This window comes from Macrotis lagotis, chromosome 1 (assembly GCF_037893015.1).
Source record: "Macrotis lagotis isolate mMagLag1 chromosome 1, bilby.v1.9.chrom.fasta, whole genome shotgun sequence".
In the NCBI taxonomy this organism is placed as follows: Eukaryota; Metazoa; Chordata; class Mammalia; order Peramelemorphia; family Peramelidae; genus Macrotis; species Macrotis lagotis.
The window spans coordinates 22,967,474-22,985,049 of NC_133658.1; the positions used below are offsets into that span (position 1 = coordinate 22,967,474).

The window sequence follows — 17,576 nt, forward strand, 5'->3', positions numbered from 1 at the left end:
GAGCATCCAATCTGGTGGGGGGTGGGATACTGAGGTCCTCACCAACCTGCCCCCCTCCTATACTAGGCCCAGGTAGATGGTCAGACTCAAGAGGTGCCAGAGAGAAACAGCTAGAGGTGGGAGGCAGAGGAGGGTCCAAGAGGAAGAAAGAGGGAGAGACTGAGGACAAAAGGCATAATGGGAAGCTTGAGTGTGACTTGTTCATCACTAAGGAGTAACAGGGAGGAGAGAGAGGATGCATCTGGCTAGCGGGACCCAAGCGAATGTAGGAGGGAAGGGGAAGAGTGACAGTTTGGACCCCTCCCCCCAATACCATCCCTATATTTCCACATTTTCTATGAAGGGGATTCCAAGCCATTGGGGGGAGTGGGAAGCTAGAAGGTGCCTGCTCTGTGCTCCAAACCCAGCCTTCCAGAACTCACATTTGGAAAGACGTCCTAGGTACTGTCCACCCACCCATGTGCTTTCCCTATTCCCACATCCCAATGGTTTTTGTCCTGTCTCTCTCCAGAGTATCTTCTGGTTCCCTCTCTATGCCAGATCAATAGGTCTTCTGGAGGTAGGGTCGGTTTTCCACTTTGTCACTGTATGTTCAGCTACCTGGACTAGATAGATGCTGAATAGATGGATTCAGATGATTAGAATAGAGTGGCTTTGTTTCAAAATAATAATGAAGCTAAATTCTGAAGAGATGCTTTGGGAGGGTCTGGGGGGCCCTACCTATCTCTCTCCCTCTATCCTTATCATTGGCTACTCAGTTCCTTTCTCCTGTTCCTTTCCAGGTTAAGAAGAGCAAGCCAAAGCGGGTGGCTAGGTGACGCAGTGGATAAAGCACAGGCCTTGGAGTCAGGAGTACCTGGGTTCAAATCCAGTCTCAGACACTTAATAATGACCTAGCTATGTGGCCTTGGGCAAGCCACTTAACCCCATTTTCCTTGCAAAAACCTAAAAAAAAAAGAAGAGCAAGCCAGGAGCAGCTAGGTAGTGAGCAGAGAGAGCACTGACCCTAAGTTCCAATTCAGTTTCAGACACTTAATAATGACCTAACTGGGTGACCTTGGGCAAGTCACTTAACCCCATTGCCTTGCAAAAAATGTTTAATATTCAAAAGAAAGAAAACTATGATGAAGAAGAGCAAGCCAGCATCACCACTCACTCAGCCTTAGGAAACTTGTGTCTCCTTCCATTTGGTTCAAATTTTCCCCAAGGAGCCAAAGAAGTGTATAAGTGTATCATTTTAACAGGACTCTTCTTGCAAGATTATCCTGAGTCTGGGGTTAGGAGTCTCCCAGTTCTTATCGAGATGAATTGGGGACTGAGTATTAACGGGGACAGTGTAGAGTTAAGAGAGGAACAATAGGTGGTGGTGATAAGTTTAAAGCTTATATTCTATACTATAGTATATAGAATAGATTCTATAGAATACTATAGAAAATTTAATTAAAGATAACTTAGGGCTTGGGACAGGAGGATGGGGGAAGATGGTCATCATCCATATAAGTCAGTTTATGTTACAGAATTTCCCTTTAGAAATCTGGAACACTAATACATTGTTGGTGGAGCTGTACACTAATCCAACCTTTCTGGAGAGCCATTTGGAATTATGCCCAAAGGGCAACAAAAATGTATATACCCTTTGATCCGGCAATACCACTCCTGGGTCTATACCCTGAAGAGATGATGAAAAAAGGGTAAAAACATCACTTGTACAAAAATACTCATAGCAGCCCTGTTTGTGGTGGCAAAGAATTGGAAATTAAGTGAAAGTTCATCAATTGGGGAATGGCTTGACAAATTGCAGTATATGTGTGTCATGGAACACTATTGTTCTATTAGAAACCAGGAGGGACGGGAATTCAGGGAAGCTTGGAAGGTTTTGCATGAACTGATCTGGAGCAAGATGAGCAGAACCAGAAGAACATCATACACCCTAATGTGGACTTGCTCATTCCATCACTGCAACAATCAGGCACAATTTTGGGCTGTCTGCGATAGAGAATACCATCTGTATCTAGAGAAAGAATTGTGGAGTTTGAACAAAAACCAAAGACCTTTAATTTTAAAACAAGCCATAATCTTATTATGTAATTTTGCTATCTTATATTTTTACCTTTATTTCCTTTATTTCCCTTTCCTTATTTCCTTTGTTTTTTTTCCTCTCTCAACACATTCAGCTTAGATCAATGTATTGCATGGACTGCCTTCTGTGGGGGGAGGGGAGCAAGATTAGGGGGAAAAATGTAAACTTCAAAATAAATAAATTTAAAAAATTAATTTCCCCTTACAAAATCTGAACTTCAAACTTATGGTATTTTCAGACTGGTATTAGATGGAAGATAGGAAGAAATGCCTTTTCCCTTGTTGTCAGAGGACTGTGGCTGTTCTGCTTTTAGGAACATAGCTCCACCTGCCCCTCTACCCCATCCCCTCCTTATTCTTGAATAAGAATAATAGCTTCAAAAAGCTATTCTGGGTGGTCCCTTCCAAAGGAAACATACACGTGCATGGACACATATAGAGAAATAAAAGATAAACATTTGTAGATAGATAGATAGATATAGATAGACAAATAGATATAGATATAGAAAGATAGATAGATAGATAGATAGATAGATAGATAGATAGATAGATAGATATAGATAAATAGAAATAGATATAGAAAGATAGATACATAAATACATAGATAGATAGATGATAGATACAGATACATAGATAGATACATAGTTACATAGACACATAGATATAGATATAGATAGATATAGATAGAAAGATAGTTGGATAGATAGACGATAGAAAGATATATAGATAGACAGATAGATAGATAAATAGATATAGATATAGAAAGATACATACATACATACATACATAGAGATAGATAGATATAGATATAGAAAGATAGATACATAGATAGATAGATAGATAGATAGATACAGATACATAGATAGATAGATACATAGATATATAGACACATAGATACATAGATACATATAGATATAGATAGAAAGATAGATGGATAGATAGATAGGTGATAGAAAGATAGATATACAGACAGACAGACCGATAGATAGATAGATAGATAGATAGATAGATAGATAGATAGATAGATGATAGATGATAGATAGACAGACAAAAATCTACAGAGGTACTGTGGCTTAGGAAGCCACTCTCAGCATCAGAAAGTCCTGGGTTCAAGGAAGGAACTGATGGAACAAGCATACATTCTTTGGAACCCTGGACAATTCATAAAACCTCTCAGTGTCTTAAAGAACTGCACTGGTCTCAGATAGAACTGCATTGGGAGAGGGGTTTTTTCCCTGCCAGCCTAGACTCTCCATGAAAACATGAAATGGATCTCTATCAGAGTGCACTAAGCTGAGGTGGGCTGAGTCTACCTGTCCCTAGCAGGGTTTTAGTTCTCTTGCCTTCTCAGTGGTTGCCCAATTTGGGCAGAGATTTATGGCTGTGAGGGTATTTGCCCCCAGATGTTCATGAGAGTGGCTTACAGGTATTAGAATGTAAACCCCCTTAAGAGTAAAGATCAGGGAGCAGCTAGGTGGCACAGTGGATAGAGCACCAGCCCTGGAATCAGGAGGACCTGAGTTCAAATCAGACCTCAGACACGTAATAATTGCCTAGCTGAGTGGCCTTGGCCAAGTCACTTAACCTCATTGCCTTGCAAAAACTTAAAAATAATAAAAGAGTAAAGATCATCCTGTTTTTGTATCCCTGACCTCTGGCACAATGCCTGGTACCCAAAAAGGGGAATGAATAAGTGAATTAATTGATTAATTGATTAATAGGAAAAATGCCCCAGAGTCTGCTTCAGTCATTTTCGCTGAGGAGATCATCTCTTCACAGTGGCACCTTTAGGTGAAGGGTAATATTGCAATACAGCTTTAAGGACCAAAGCAAATAATATGGGGGCAGCTCGGTGGCTCAGTGGATAGAGCACCAGCCCTAGAGTCAAGAGGACCTGAGTTCTAAACCAGCCTCAGATACTTAATAATAACCTAGCTGTGTGACCTTGGGCAAGTCATTTAACCCCATTGCCTTGCAAAAACAAAAAAAAAGTAAATAATATGGACAAAAATGGAGGGGAATCTAGATTCTTATAGTCAGAAAGAGCAGGATATGTGCAGGTGAGCAGCATGCAGTAACCATCAATCAATCAATAAACATTTATAAAGCCCCTACTAAATGCTAACCTCTGTAAATATTTATGGAAAAACCTCAAGAAGTTGCAAAAATGCTCAGCGCTCTATAAAACCAAAGCAAGCCCTCATCATCATCATCATCTTAACTCTGTCCTCATCAAAGGTTTTCAACTGAATCTATTGTAAGAGACATATCCTGTGTAATTCAAGAAATGTGCATTGCAAAGTATTTATTATGAGCAAGACCACCAAGTGATTCTGGTAGAAAGCTAGAGATAACAACTGGGGAACATCGTTTGACTTCCCCCCACTAGAATAGGGCTACCCTTAGGGACACAGGAGGCCCAGCTCGCATCCTCAGATCCAGGACTCAGTCCAGAATTGAGTCTATGAACTGGGCTAGAAAGAAGTTGGGGATTCAAAGAGATTCACGCCTCCACTCATTCATTCACCAGGCTTTTCCTTCCTCCTGGCCATCCCCTTCCCACCTGAGACACCTGAAGCACCTGTCTCCTGGCTCCCTTGTAAGTATCTCTGCTTCAGGAGGGGCTCTACATTCCCTTCACACATGCCCCAAATGACTCTCGGACTTCTCCCTCCTCAGAGTCCTTCATTTCCAAGCTCCCCTTTCTATGCTGTTCGCTCTTCTTAGAATGTAAGCATTCTAGGGGCAACCACTGCCTAGTTTGTTTGTTTCTGTGGCACTTAGTATGGACCATTGACACATGGTCTTGAGGCACACTGGACTCTCTAGAGAAGTCTTTCCTTCGTAACCAGTGGGTGAACCCTTGGCAGCAATGTCCTACAAAGAGATTCTGATCAGAGTAAGAGGTAGTTAAGATGACCTGGGAGTCTTTGTGGACACAGAAATGTGGAAGAGCCTGGGGTCCCAGTGGTCTCTGGGGAGGGGGGACTCTCTTAACCCAAGGGAGATCTTTTTAGACACACTGGCTTTCCTTTTCAGAAATGAAATAAAAAAAGCCAGCCCTCCATTTTGCCAGAGCAGACCCAGTAGGAGCTGCCTCAGTGTGTGCTCCAGAGTCTGTTTCTGGACTGAGGCCTCTGGATACTATCCTTCACCCCTCCCCAACCATGGCCACAACCACAAATTTTCCTCCCTGCTCCCTGCTAAGCCTGTGGTAGAGAATGATGTCAGGGGCAGGGAAGGAGAATTGGAATGTGGGACCCTAGCCCAAGAGGACCAAAAACAGGCATGAGGGCCACAGTCCTAGAGATCAGTGTGTAGATATGTGTAGATCTACATCTATGAATATGTATATACACAAAGACATATATATTTAGGTATGTAGATGTTGTAGCATTTAGGTGGTGCATCAGTCTTGGAGTCAGGAAGACCTGAGTTCAAATTCAACCTGAGATATTTATTAACTGTGGGACTCTGGGCAAGTCACAACCCCATTTGCTTTAGTTTCCTCAGAGAAAATAAAAGCACCTAACTCCCAGGGCTGCTGTGTGGATTAAATAAGATGATAATTATTAAGCACATAGTCCAGGGAGGGACATATAACAAGCTATATAAATGTTAGCTAAATGTCAATAATGTTGAGGGTGTAGCCATATGTGTCTGCCCTCTACCCCAGATGCCCACATTCTATCCTCATCCTACATTCCTGCTAAAAGTATGGATTAGACCCCTGGACAGAGGATAACCCAGAGGGAGGAAGGAAACGTGGCTTCCATCTTGGGAGGAAAAACAGTCCTTGCTCTCTGGAATTCTTTACTCAAATGGGAGACACACAGTTCATGCCATCAGAGAACCTCTGATCTGGTGGGGGAAAACCCAGCCCCTGCCCTCAGGAAGGCTATGATCTGATGGACCCCATAGTCTCTCACCTCCTAGTCTTTCCACTATACTATCTGGTAGCATAAGAGGAAAAAGGAAAGACAACATTAAAGATCCAAGCAAAAGGAGAACCACATATAATTAGGGTTTCCAGAAGCACAAGAGACATTCCCATGGCCAAGGAAAGGACTGGAGTGTGATATCCAAGGGAAGATCCTATCTCTGGGACAGGGTTCCAAAAGGAACCAAGGAGGCAATGGACAAAAAGAAGGGAAGAGGAGAGATCTCAGTTTCCAATATGATTTGGGAGGGAGGCCCTTCCCTGCACCCCAGTAAGGATCTATGTTTCCAGAAGCCTTGGTGACCCATACAAATCAGAGCTTCTTCAACAGTCTTGCTCTTCTGCCAGGCCCCCTACCCACCTGTGAACACAGGCTGATGGACTGAACTGAGGTCTTGATAGTGGGAAGCCAAAAGCAAAAATTCAACCCATGAAAAAGGGAGGACAGGCAAAGGATACAAACAGGAAGTTTACAGAAGAAACCAAAGCTATCAACAGTCACATAAAAAATGCTCAATTGACCTGAGTTCAAATCTGACCTGACACTTGAGGTCACTCTGTGACCTTGGGCAAGTCACTTAACCACACTGCCTTGCAAAAAACAAAAAAAAATGCTCAATCACTATTGATTAGAGAAATGAAAATTAAAACAACTCTAAGGTATCACCTCACAGCTAGCAGATAGGTTAAAATGACAAAAAAGAAAAATGACAAATGTTGGAGGGGATTTGGAAAAACTGGGATATTAATGCATTGTTGGAGTTGTGAACTGATCCAACCATCCTGGTGAGCCATTTGGAACTATGTCCAAAGGGCTATAAAACTGTGCAGACCTTTGATCTAGTAAAATCTCAATTAGATATGCATTCCAAAGAGCTCAAAGAAGAGGCAAAGGATCTATTGTGCAAAAATATCTATAAACATTGTTTTTGGGGTAGCAAAGAATTGGAAATTGAGGAGATGCCCTTCCACTGGAGAATGGCCGGACAAGTTCCAGTATATGATTTTGATGGAATATCATTGTGCTATAAGAAGTGATGAGTAGGATACTTGCAGAAAAACCTGGAAAGATTTGCACAAACCGATGTCAAGTGAAATGAGCAGAACCAGAATGTATTGTATACAGCAACACCAACATTGTACAATGATTAGCTGTGGAAAGTCTTAGCTATTCTCAGCAATACAAGGATCCAAAACAATTCTGAAGGAGTAATGATGAAAAATGTTGTTTATCTCCAAAGAAAGGACTGAGAAACTTTGAGTGTCAAATACAGGAGTCTTTTTTTACATTTTTTGCAACATGGCTAATTAGACATGACTGTCTAATGGGTATCATATTTGCTTGCCTTCTCAATAGGTGGAGAAGGGGCTAGAGAGAAGGGAAACATTGGGAAATCAAAAAATTGTTGAGTGAATGCTTAAAAACAAGTTTTTAGGGGCGGCTAGGTGGCACAGTGGATAAAGCACCGGTCTTGGAGTCAGGAGTACCTGGGTTCAAATCCGGCCTCAGACACTTAATAATGACCTAGCTGTGTGGCCTTGGGCAAGCCACTTAACCCCATTTGCCTTGCAAAAAGCTAAAAACAAACAAACAAGAATAAAAACAAGTTTTTAAAGAAATGAGCCTATATAACCTCAGAGCAGCTGCTAAGACGACACAGTTTGAAGGAGGATCAGGGGAGCCTAGATTCAAAGAGCTGGAAGGAAACCTAGCCCAACCCCCCTCCTTTTTACAGATGAAGAAACTGAGGCCCAGAGATCAGAATTCACCTCCCAAAAATAAATGAATAAAAAAATTTACAGATACAAATATGCATTCTCACATTCTCTCACATTCTCCATTCTCACAAGCACACAATTCATGCTTAGTAATTGTACACACAGAAATTTCTCAATAAACACACTCCATGCACATACATACATGCCCCTCACACACAAATGGACACACATATTTCCCATAAACCTTTATGAACAGGCAGTGGCACATGTGTACACACACACACACACACACACATACTTCCTTCACCCAAACTTAGGACAGTCCCAAGTGTTCATGCTCTGGCTCCAAGTCCAGGCCTTGCTTGGGGATGTTAGCAGATGCTCTGAGGCTCAATCATCTCCCTCCAATTCCAACAGTGACCCCTGAACAGATGCCTCTTTAATTTTTTTCTCTCTTTGTAACTAGTTCTCCTCTGGCTCAGCCTGAGGCCTCCACCTCCTGGGCAGGTCTAATGCAATCTCCCTGGGAGAAGAGAAGCCTTAAGGACTGAGTGACCCAGAGCTCTGCCTCCCTCCTGGCCTCAGTCCTTAGCACCTCCTCATAGCCCCAACACAATCAACTCTGACTTTACTTGGGCCCTGCCCCAGAAGGAAGCATGAATGTCCTTTTAAAAGAAGCAAGAAAAAGTCTCACAAGGCTACTTTGGAGTATGTGTGATTCCCAGAGCTATATTCATCCATTTTCCTACCCAGAGCAAGTAGCCTCAATTCAGATGTGGTTTGGGAGGGGGTAGTAAACCTGATCGTGAAAGGTTTTCACCTTGGCAGGGAGATGGGGGAAGGGGGCAGAGGCAAGGCAGACTTCCAAAGGACATAATTGCTTCTTCCATCATGTCTTTAGTCCCAGAAATCACGTACTCGATTGATTAGCAGACTAGGGGCTTTAGAACCAAAGTCTCCCCAAAGTCAAGGGTCATAGCTTTTCCGAGGCAGAGCAGATCATCTTCCTCCAGTGAGGGCCACTTACAAGCCAGGTGACCCTGGACAAGTCACTTCCCTTGCAGAATGAGCATTTGGGCCTGATTGGACTACTTCAGCTCTTGGCCTAGGGTCCCTATAACATCTACTCTAGGGCTTCCTGGAGATGATTGAGGATGGAGAGGAGAGAGCTGGTTTTCCTCAAGCGACTTGGCTCAATTATATCCTCTGTTCCATTCAGCAAGACTCTGATCCTAAGTGGGCAGAAGGCCCAGGAGAAGGACAGGGGTGTTGCCCAGGACTCTGGCTCGGGCTTCCCCATAAATGCTCCTGAGAACACAGGTTCCCCACCATCACCTCCCCTTCTCTCTTTGCCCAAGCCCTTAGTGCCTCAAGAAGCTATTCTGAGACGTCCCTCCCAGTCAAATGGGCCAAGAAATGAGGATGGACTCTGGAAAAATCCAAGGGCATGGGAGTTGGCCGGAGCCAAAGAAGCCAGTCTCATTCCGTGAGCTCATCCAATGCAGTCACTTGCTTTGACTTTCCCAGGGAGCCCTGAATGTCAACCAGAGGGGCGGTTGGGTGGGAGCTGGAGGGAGAGGAGGGGTGTGGGGAAGGGGAGGAGGAGACGGGAGGCAATTTACTATAATAGAGGCTTTGTGCTCCACTCCTGGGTTCTTTGGGAATGCCAGGAAGATTATGAAACCCGGTGTCTTTGGGAACGCCAGGATATTAGCTGGAAAAAGAATAATACTCAAATAAAATAATGCTCGGGATGGAGACTGCAGACGATTACCGTTGGCCCAAGGCCGGGAGCCAAGGCCTCCTGCTCTGTGAAGGGAGCCAGTAGGGTGGGGATGGATGGGAGGGGGGAGAGGTTGAGGCGGCCTGTACTAATTACCAGACAGGGGCTGCCTTCCAAGGCGCTGTCTTCACAAGGGGACAGGAAGAGCCAGCCCCAAAACTCTGCTCAAACACTGAGAGAGAACTACATGCTGGGGGGGGGACAAGTCACAAAGGGCCAGGGGGGCACCAAGAGGCCAAATCTGTCTGGGACCAAAGCCACTGGCCAGTGTCCCCCATCAGACCAGGGACACGGGAACCCTAGGGAAAGGCAAGTGAGGGATGCTTATCACTAGGGATCAGCTAGGGATGAGAAGCAGCGGCGGTGAGCCCGAGTCACAACTGCAGAAAAAAGAAAAGAGGTCGAATCGCTCCCCCCGAACCCCAAACAGACAAGACTGTACGCACCTCTCTGTGAGTGCGCTGTCTGAGACACGTCCCAGGCCTCGACTCCTCATTGAGGAGGGAGTGAAGGATCAACAAGAACAAATCAAGGGACAGCTAGGTGGCACAATGGATAGAACACAGCCCTAGAGTCAGAAGGACCTGAGTTCAAATTTGACCTCAGACACTTGATATCACCTGTGTGACCTTAGGCAATTCACTTAACCCCATTGCCTTGCAAAAACCAAAACCAAATCAAGAACCCCCTTCTTTCCATCCCTATGATCCCCAGCTGAGTTCAGATCCTCAGCAGCTCTCATCTGAATTTTCCCAAAAGATTGTTTCCTCACTGTTCTCCCTACTTCCAGTCTCAACACTTCCTACGCCACCCAAGCTATCCTCAAGTGCTGGGCCTGCAATCGATATGATCTGAGTTCAAATCCACCTCAGACACTTACCAGCTGTGGGATCTGGGCAAGTAACTTTACTCAGTTTCCTCAACTGTAAAATGAGCTGGAGAAGGAAATGGCAAACCACTCCAGTATCTTTGCCAAGAAAACCCCAAATGGGGTCGTGAAGAGTAGGCTATAATTGAACAATATGGCCATAAACTCCTCAGCCAAGCTTTGAAGGACCTCCACAGTCTAACTCACACCTAATTTCCAGATTGATTCCCCACCACCAACCCTTTACCCACTTCATGCCCCAGACCAACTGGCCTGTTTACCCAACACCACCCAGTCCTAAAGAGTCGTGTGAATTTACACAGATCAGGGGCAGCTAGGTGGCACAGTGGATAGAGCACTGACCCTGGAGTCAGGAGGACCTGAGTTTAAATTTGACCTCAGACACATGATAATTGCCTAACTGTGTGACCTTGGGCAAGTCACTTAACCCCATTGCCTTAAATAATTTTAAAAAATACAAAACAAAAAGATTTACACAGATCATCAGCTATTTACTACCTCTGTCACCTTGGGTAAATCATTGAATCTCTCTGCACCTCATTTTCCCCAAATACAAATTAAGTAGGTTGAACCATACAACCTCTTAGGTCCCTCCCAAACTGACATCCATATCACCTAACCTGAGACTCAGTTTCCTCATCTGTAAAATGAGAAGTTTGAAAAGATAGTGTCCTAAGCCCCTTTCACTCTAGATCCATGATTCTAAAGAAAGAAGCATTATTGTGCCTCAGTTTCCTTTATCTGTAAAATAAGAAAGTCAGACAAGAGGGTGTTGGATCTTCCAGGTCTAAAATTATGATCCAATATCTGTACCTTGACTCTGAGCAAGTTACTGACCCTCATTCAGCCTCAATTTCCTTATCTGCAAAATGAGAATGATTACAGGTTGTGGCGAGGCCTAAGTGACAAAACAGGCAATGTGCCTCAGAAATGTTCAAGTGTAGCTTTTGGTTTTCCCATTGACTGTGAGCTCCTCAAGGATGGGAACCTTGGTCTTTCTTTGTATCCTCAGTCCTTGGCACAGATAGTATCTAGCCCACATTAGGGGCTTAAAAATGTTTATGGACTAATGGACTGAGTGATGAATATCAGTAAATATGAGCTTGTGGAATGACATTTGTTTAATGGTAGGGCCAAAGGCTGCAAGCCTTTCTTAAGGCCAATACAAAAATAATTTTGTCTTTGTGTGTGTGTGTGTGTGTGTGTGTGTGTGTGTGTGTGTGTGTGTGTTTTCAGATTCTGATACATTAGTCAAACTTTGGATATATTAGCCAGATTGCAGACATTAACCAAAAAGTTTACTAATCAAACTTAATTACCCAGAAAATTTAGAGAATTGTGGGTAGGAGTGAGGAATAGGATGTAGGGTTAATTGATGCTTACCCAGAAGACATTTCAATTTTAACCTTGCTGAAAATCTTACTGAAACCTCTCCCCATATCAAGCTTCCTTGACTGAATAAGTCTAATCTAATGGACCTTCCTTGAGTTTTTGAGTCTCAGAAGATGGAGGAGGGATGGTGGTTGGAGTAACCATAGTAATTCTGGATAACTTATCTGTACAATTCATAACTTCATAGACAGTCAGAGTTGGGAGGGTCAGAGCTAGGAGGAGTCCTGGACCATGGAATGTCAGAGCTGGGAGGGCATCATATCTAATTACTTCAGATGACAAAAGAGAAATTGAGGTATGGAGCTGGAAAGTGACTGCACAAGATCTCAAGAAATAGTAGCAGAGAGAAGACTTGAACCCAGAGCTTATGATTCAACCTCAATAAACATTTGAGGAAACCAAGGTGCAGGAAGAGTCAATGTTTTTCCCAAGGTCACAAACACAGCAAATCAACTTCATTGATTCCGAGTTCAAAAAGCTTTTCACTAAACCACAAAGTCCCTGACCCTTTTTCAATCCCAACATTTGGAGATCAAAATACTCCAACCCTCTCTAGAGCTGAAGTTGTTTTGGGTTTTTTTTTTTTTTTTAGGTTTTTGCAAGGCAATGGAGTTAAGTGGCTTGCCCAAGGCCACACAGCTAGGTCATTATTAAGTGTCTGAGGTCGGATTTGAACTCAGGTCCTCCTGACTCCAGGGCCTGTACTCTATCCACTGCGCCACCTAGCTGCCCCTAGAGCTGAAGTTTGGAAGGCTTTGGTAACTAGCTTGAAGTCACAGACCAAGTTTATGGAGAAACCAGGGTGAAAAAACCAATCTCAGAAAACCCATTTTACAGATCTTTCCACTTTCTGTGCCTCTGGGAAGTTTCTTCACTGTCCTTATTTGTGACTGGGTTCCATGGACAATTTGCACTTTTGCCTTAAATTGGAACACAAGGAGAAGCTCCGGGAATTGAATACTCCTGTGACAATTGAACCCACTGAGCCCTGTAACTGCCAGACTGGGCAAAATTGGAAAATCTAACCTTTAAAAAATTTAAATTTTAAAAATGATTCAAATCCCATCGGTGTAACCTTTGACTTCACCTCAGATCCTCAGTTTCCCCATCTGTAAATGAACTAGATGACCTCGGAGGTGCCTTTCAGCTCTCCTAACCCATGTTCTATAGTCTAATTCTCCTTATGCTTCTCAGGGCTGATATTCCACCTTCTAAGGTCCCTGCTAACTCTAATGTACTGTGCTCTAATGTCCCTGCCAATGCTGCTTCTGTTTTCATTTCCCAAGAGGTAAGAGCAAAATCAGAGGGTTCAAATTCCATATCCTTGCTACTGTATGAATAGGGACAAGTCCTTTACCCTGAGACTCAGTTTCCACATCTGTAAAATAGTGATAAGAAAAGTCACTTCGTAGGGTTGTTATTTTACAGACTTTAAAGTCTACCCAAATGGATGTCAGTTATAATAATCAATAATGGGATTCCCACCTCTGATCCTCATTTTTCTCCTCTAGAAACGACTAGATGGTCATTAATTTAGATGGTGCCTCAACTGGATTAGATTGTGGATAGGGCACTGGGCCTGGAGTCAGGAGACCCTAAGTTCAAATATGACCTCTGATACCATCTGTGTGACCCTAGGAAAGTCCTTTACCCTGTTTGTGTCTGTTTCTTCATCTGTAAAAATATGAGCTGGAGAAGGAAATGGCAAAAACTCCAGTATTTTTGACAAAAAAAAAAAAAAACCCAAATGGGGGTCATGAAGCATTGGACACAACCACACTTTCTCCCTACAGCATGGAGCTGTCCTCTGGCCATCCACCTCACCTTGGAACTATCCACCTACCAAGGCTCCTTCCAGGGCAAAGACAGCCGCAGCTCCAGTCCTCTCCAGGGGCTCCATGCGACGGCGCCATCGACGCCGGCGGAAGGCATCTGTCTTTCGATACTCCAGATGGAACTTCCAGCCAAAGAGAGAAGCATATTCCCATCCCTCACCCTCCGACTCTGCCTTTCTGTGCTGTGGGGGATGGAAGGAAGAAGAAAGAAGGAAGTAAAACATCTGTGAAATGGGTGCAATACAATCTGATCGCTCAGGTATTCACCTATTCTCTTCCACTATCATGGTCTTCTTCCAGAAGGAAAAGATAAAGAGCAATAACAGCCATAGTGCCCTTACTAGGACCAGATATAAATGACCTTGAACCCTTTTCCTGGCTCCAACTTACTTTTTCAACATGATTATATATCACTCCACTCTATGGTCCAGTCAAACTAGCTTTCTTGATGTTTTCACTCATAATACGCCATCTCCCATCTCTATGTCTTTGCCCAAGGCTGTACCCTCTATCTCCTCACCCATAGAATCCATTGCTTCCTTAAAGACTTAACTCCAAGGATACCTTGGAGATATTTTCTGATTTCCCCCTGGTGAATAGTAGACCTGGGTTCAAGTCTTCCCTCTGACACATCCTGCTCCAATTAACTCTCTACAGCTCTAAGCTGCAAGAAGGTGTCAACCCATATTGGAAAGAGAGTTTCCTTATCCAGGAGGGACAGAACAGTAGGCAAAGAGGAGGAGGAGGAGGAGGAGATGAAGATGAAGAAAAAAATTAGAGCAAAGTGGAAACAAGACAACTTAAGAGTCAGAGAATATGGGTTCTAAATTTGGCTCTTTGATCTTGGACAAGTCATTTAACTTCTCCAAGCCTTACTTTTCTCCTTTGTAAAATGAGGCTATCTGTACTACTTCCCTCACAGGACAAATGCTTATTCAGTCTTGAAAGGTTTAAACATCTGGAGTCATTATAATGATGCTCTCGGGCCTCCTGTGGCCCTGCCCCACACCCCTTTTCCTAATCTCCCACCCTCCCAATTCCAGGTCCTGTGGAGACATCAAAAGGGGTGAGAGTCACAGCACATGCCCATCTCACTCCTATGTCCACTGCCATGACCTTCACAGAAGGAAGGTCCAGAACAGAAGAAGACCCGGCACCCCACAATCAGGGAACAAGCACTTATTATATTCCTACTGTGTACTAGAGAGAGGTTTTGTGCTGTAACAGACAGAGTTCTGGTACCAAAGCCAGGGAGCCCTGGATCTGAATCACATATCCTGGGAGTATAGTCCTGAATAGGTCATGAGCCTTTTCCATGCATACTCTGGAGGGCTCTTGGAAATGATAAATTGCAGAGAAGGTTCTGACCTGCCTTGGTAGACAGAATTCTTCACTGGAAGCTTCCCTACATTATTTAAAACCAGAGTCTGGCTCTCTTTGTCTCTCTGTCTCTCTGTCTCTGTCTGTCTCTGTCTGTCTCTCTGTCTCTGTGTGTCTTTTTCTCTGCTTCTCTGTCTCTCTGTCTCTGTCTCTGTCTCTCTGTCTCTGTCTCTCTGTCTCTCTGTCTGTCTCTGTCTCTGTCTCTCTGTCTCTGTCTCTGTCTCTCTGTCTCTGTCTCTCTGTCTCTCTGTCTGTCTCTGTCTCTGTCTCTCTGTCTCTCTGTCTCTGTCTGTCTCTGTCTCTGTCTCTCTGTCTCTCTCAGTCTCAATATCTCTTTGTCTCTCTCGGTCTCTCTGTCTTTCTCTCTCTGTCTCTCTGTCTCTGTCTCTCTGCTCTCTCTCACCCACATATCTATAAATATAGATATGCATGCACATCCATATGCATATATGCTAGGTAAACCCTGACCTCAGGGAGTTTACACTCTAGTGAAGAGCTGCTCTATCTTCACAGGTAAGTAACCAAGGGATAGAAAAGAAATACACAGTGACAAGGGGTAGAGGAAACACCCACTAAGGAAGAGGTCCTGGGTCCAGAAAGGGAGAGAGTCCCAGGGGCCCTGTTTTCTAAGCCTTTATCCAGGGAAGAAGGAGCAGCACTGTCTCCAAGTCCTGAATACTGATGCATCCGCAGTCTGACTTCTGGGACTCCCAGCCTGGTGGGGTTTTCCTGGGTCTTCCCAGCACCAGTTCCAGCCCCAGGAACATTTGGTCCCAGTGGCTGCTGGGGTGAGGAGGGGCAAAGTGTCTGACTGGAGGCTGGCCTAGCTTTAATCTGGCCCTTGGCCAAGCCCTGAGAGGAGGATTGGAGGCCTGGTCTGGCCAGCCTCCGCCTCTGCCTCCCTGTATGCCCCCCTCAAGGAAGGAAGTTAGAGCCTGGAGAACCCAGACGCTCTATGTGAAAAGTGTCTCCTCAAACCTGCCCTCTCTAACTTGTGGTTGTCATGTCCAACTCTGTGTGACGCCATTCAGAATTTTGGGGGCAAAGCTACTGAAGTAGTTTGCCATTTCCTTTTTCAGGTATTTTTACAGATGAGGAAAGTGAAGCAAACAGAGTGAAGTGATTTGCCCAGGGCCACCTACCCAGTGTATCTGAGTTAGTGAGTCATGATTAAGTGTCTGAAGCTGGATTTGAACTCCACTGCATCACCCAGCTATCCTTCCCAACCACCTTGGATATAGCCTCACTTTTGTACCTATTATCTCCCCTATAGAGTGCAAGCATCTTAGGGCAGGTACTTGGGTCAGTCCATTATCTATGTTGGATCTGTCTATGATCTGTCTCATTTATTGATCCAACTGTCTAGCACCTATCATCTATTGATCCATTTATATATGATCCATTTTACATGTCTCATTTATTGATCTTTATCTATGTACAATCTATGATCTATCCACTATTTATTTCTCATCTCTCACTTAATGATCCATTTATCTATCATCTATTTATCATCCATTACCTATGTATGATCTATAATCTATTATATATCTCTCTCATTATAGTATATGCCACCTCTAATTTATCTATCATCTATTTATCCATCATCTATTCAATTATTCATCCATTTATCAATCTATCCTTTATTTATCCATTCATTATTCATCTATCTTTCTACCCAATTATCTATCTCTGATCTATCTCTCTTTCTCTCAATAACCATAGACTCTCTGAGGAGTATAGATCCTCAAAACACAGGAAGTTCATTCCCTTCTCTTTCTCTCACCCTGTGATCAATATGAGAAAACTGGATTTGACATGATCTTTCCAAGTCTGCCAACCCCAGGCCCCCCCCTTTGACTCACCTTTATCAGTGCCTCCATCTGACTGATGTCTCTCCTTCGAAGACGTACCCAGCGACGCCGGCGGCTGGTGTGATACATCTTCTCGGCTGGAACCCAGTGCTTTGGCTTACGGTCAGGAGGAATGGTGAGGCCGTATTCCCAGCCTGGGAGAGACCAGCACCAGGTGACTTACCATTTCTCTCAGTAGGGTTTTTTTATTTATTTCATTTCAAGCAATAGGGTTAAGTGACTTGCCCAAGGTCACACAGCGACGCAGTTATTAAGTGTCTGAGGCCAGATTTGAACTCAGGTCCTCCTGACTCCAGGGCCAGTGTTCTATCCACTGCCCCACCTTGCTGCTCCTACAGTAGGGTTTCTCACTACCCCAGTGTATGGGGGGAAGAGGGTCACTGTGGACCTTCCCCAGGGAGGAGAAAAGCTTTAGACTTTGGATCTCCTGATCTGGTCATCCTTGTGGGTAGGGATTGTTCCATTTTTTCCATTGCATCCTCAGCACCCAGGCTTCCATTAGGTGCTTAATAAATGCTTGCTTAAGTGAGCTGGGTTTCCAATGGCTTGCCAGGGTTTCAGCACCTTAATCAGCACCGTCATCCAAGGTTGAAGAGACTGGTCTGCTCACCCCCAAAAGCCAATGGTGTTGGTATTTTCCCATGCAGTGAAGCCAAAGAGTTCAGTCAGAACAGGACTGTCTCCTGCA

At 44.0% G+C, this 17,576-nt stretch overlaps 1 protein-coding gene across 19 annotated transcripts in view; it reads right to left on the reverse strand.

Moving 5' to 3' along the window:
* DYSF (dysferlin) overlaps positions 1-17,576 on the reverse strand; it is a 256,063-nt gene that overhangs the window by 94,707 nt on the left and 143,780 nt on the right. For all 19 annotated transcript variants that reach the window (XM_074195818.1, XM_074195810.1, XM_074195853.1 and 16 more), the window contains 2 exons: positions 16,880-17,022; positions 13,646-13,819 (listed from right to left, as the gene is read on the reverse strand). In XM_074195818.1, coding sequence (XP_074051919.1) covers positions 13,646-13,819; positions 16,880-17,022 — 317 coding nt within the window. The remainder of the gene's footprint in view (positions 1-13,645; positions 13,820-16,879; positions 17,023-17,576) is intronic.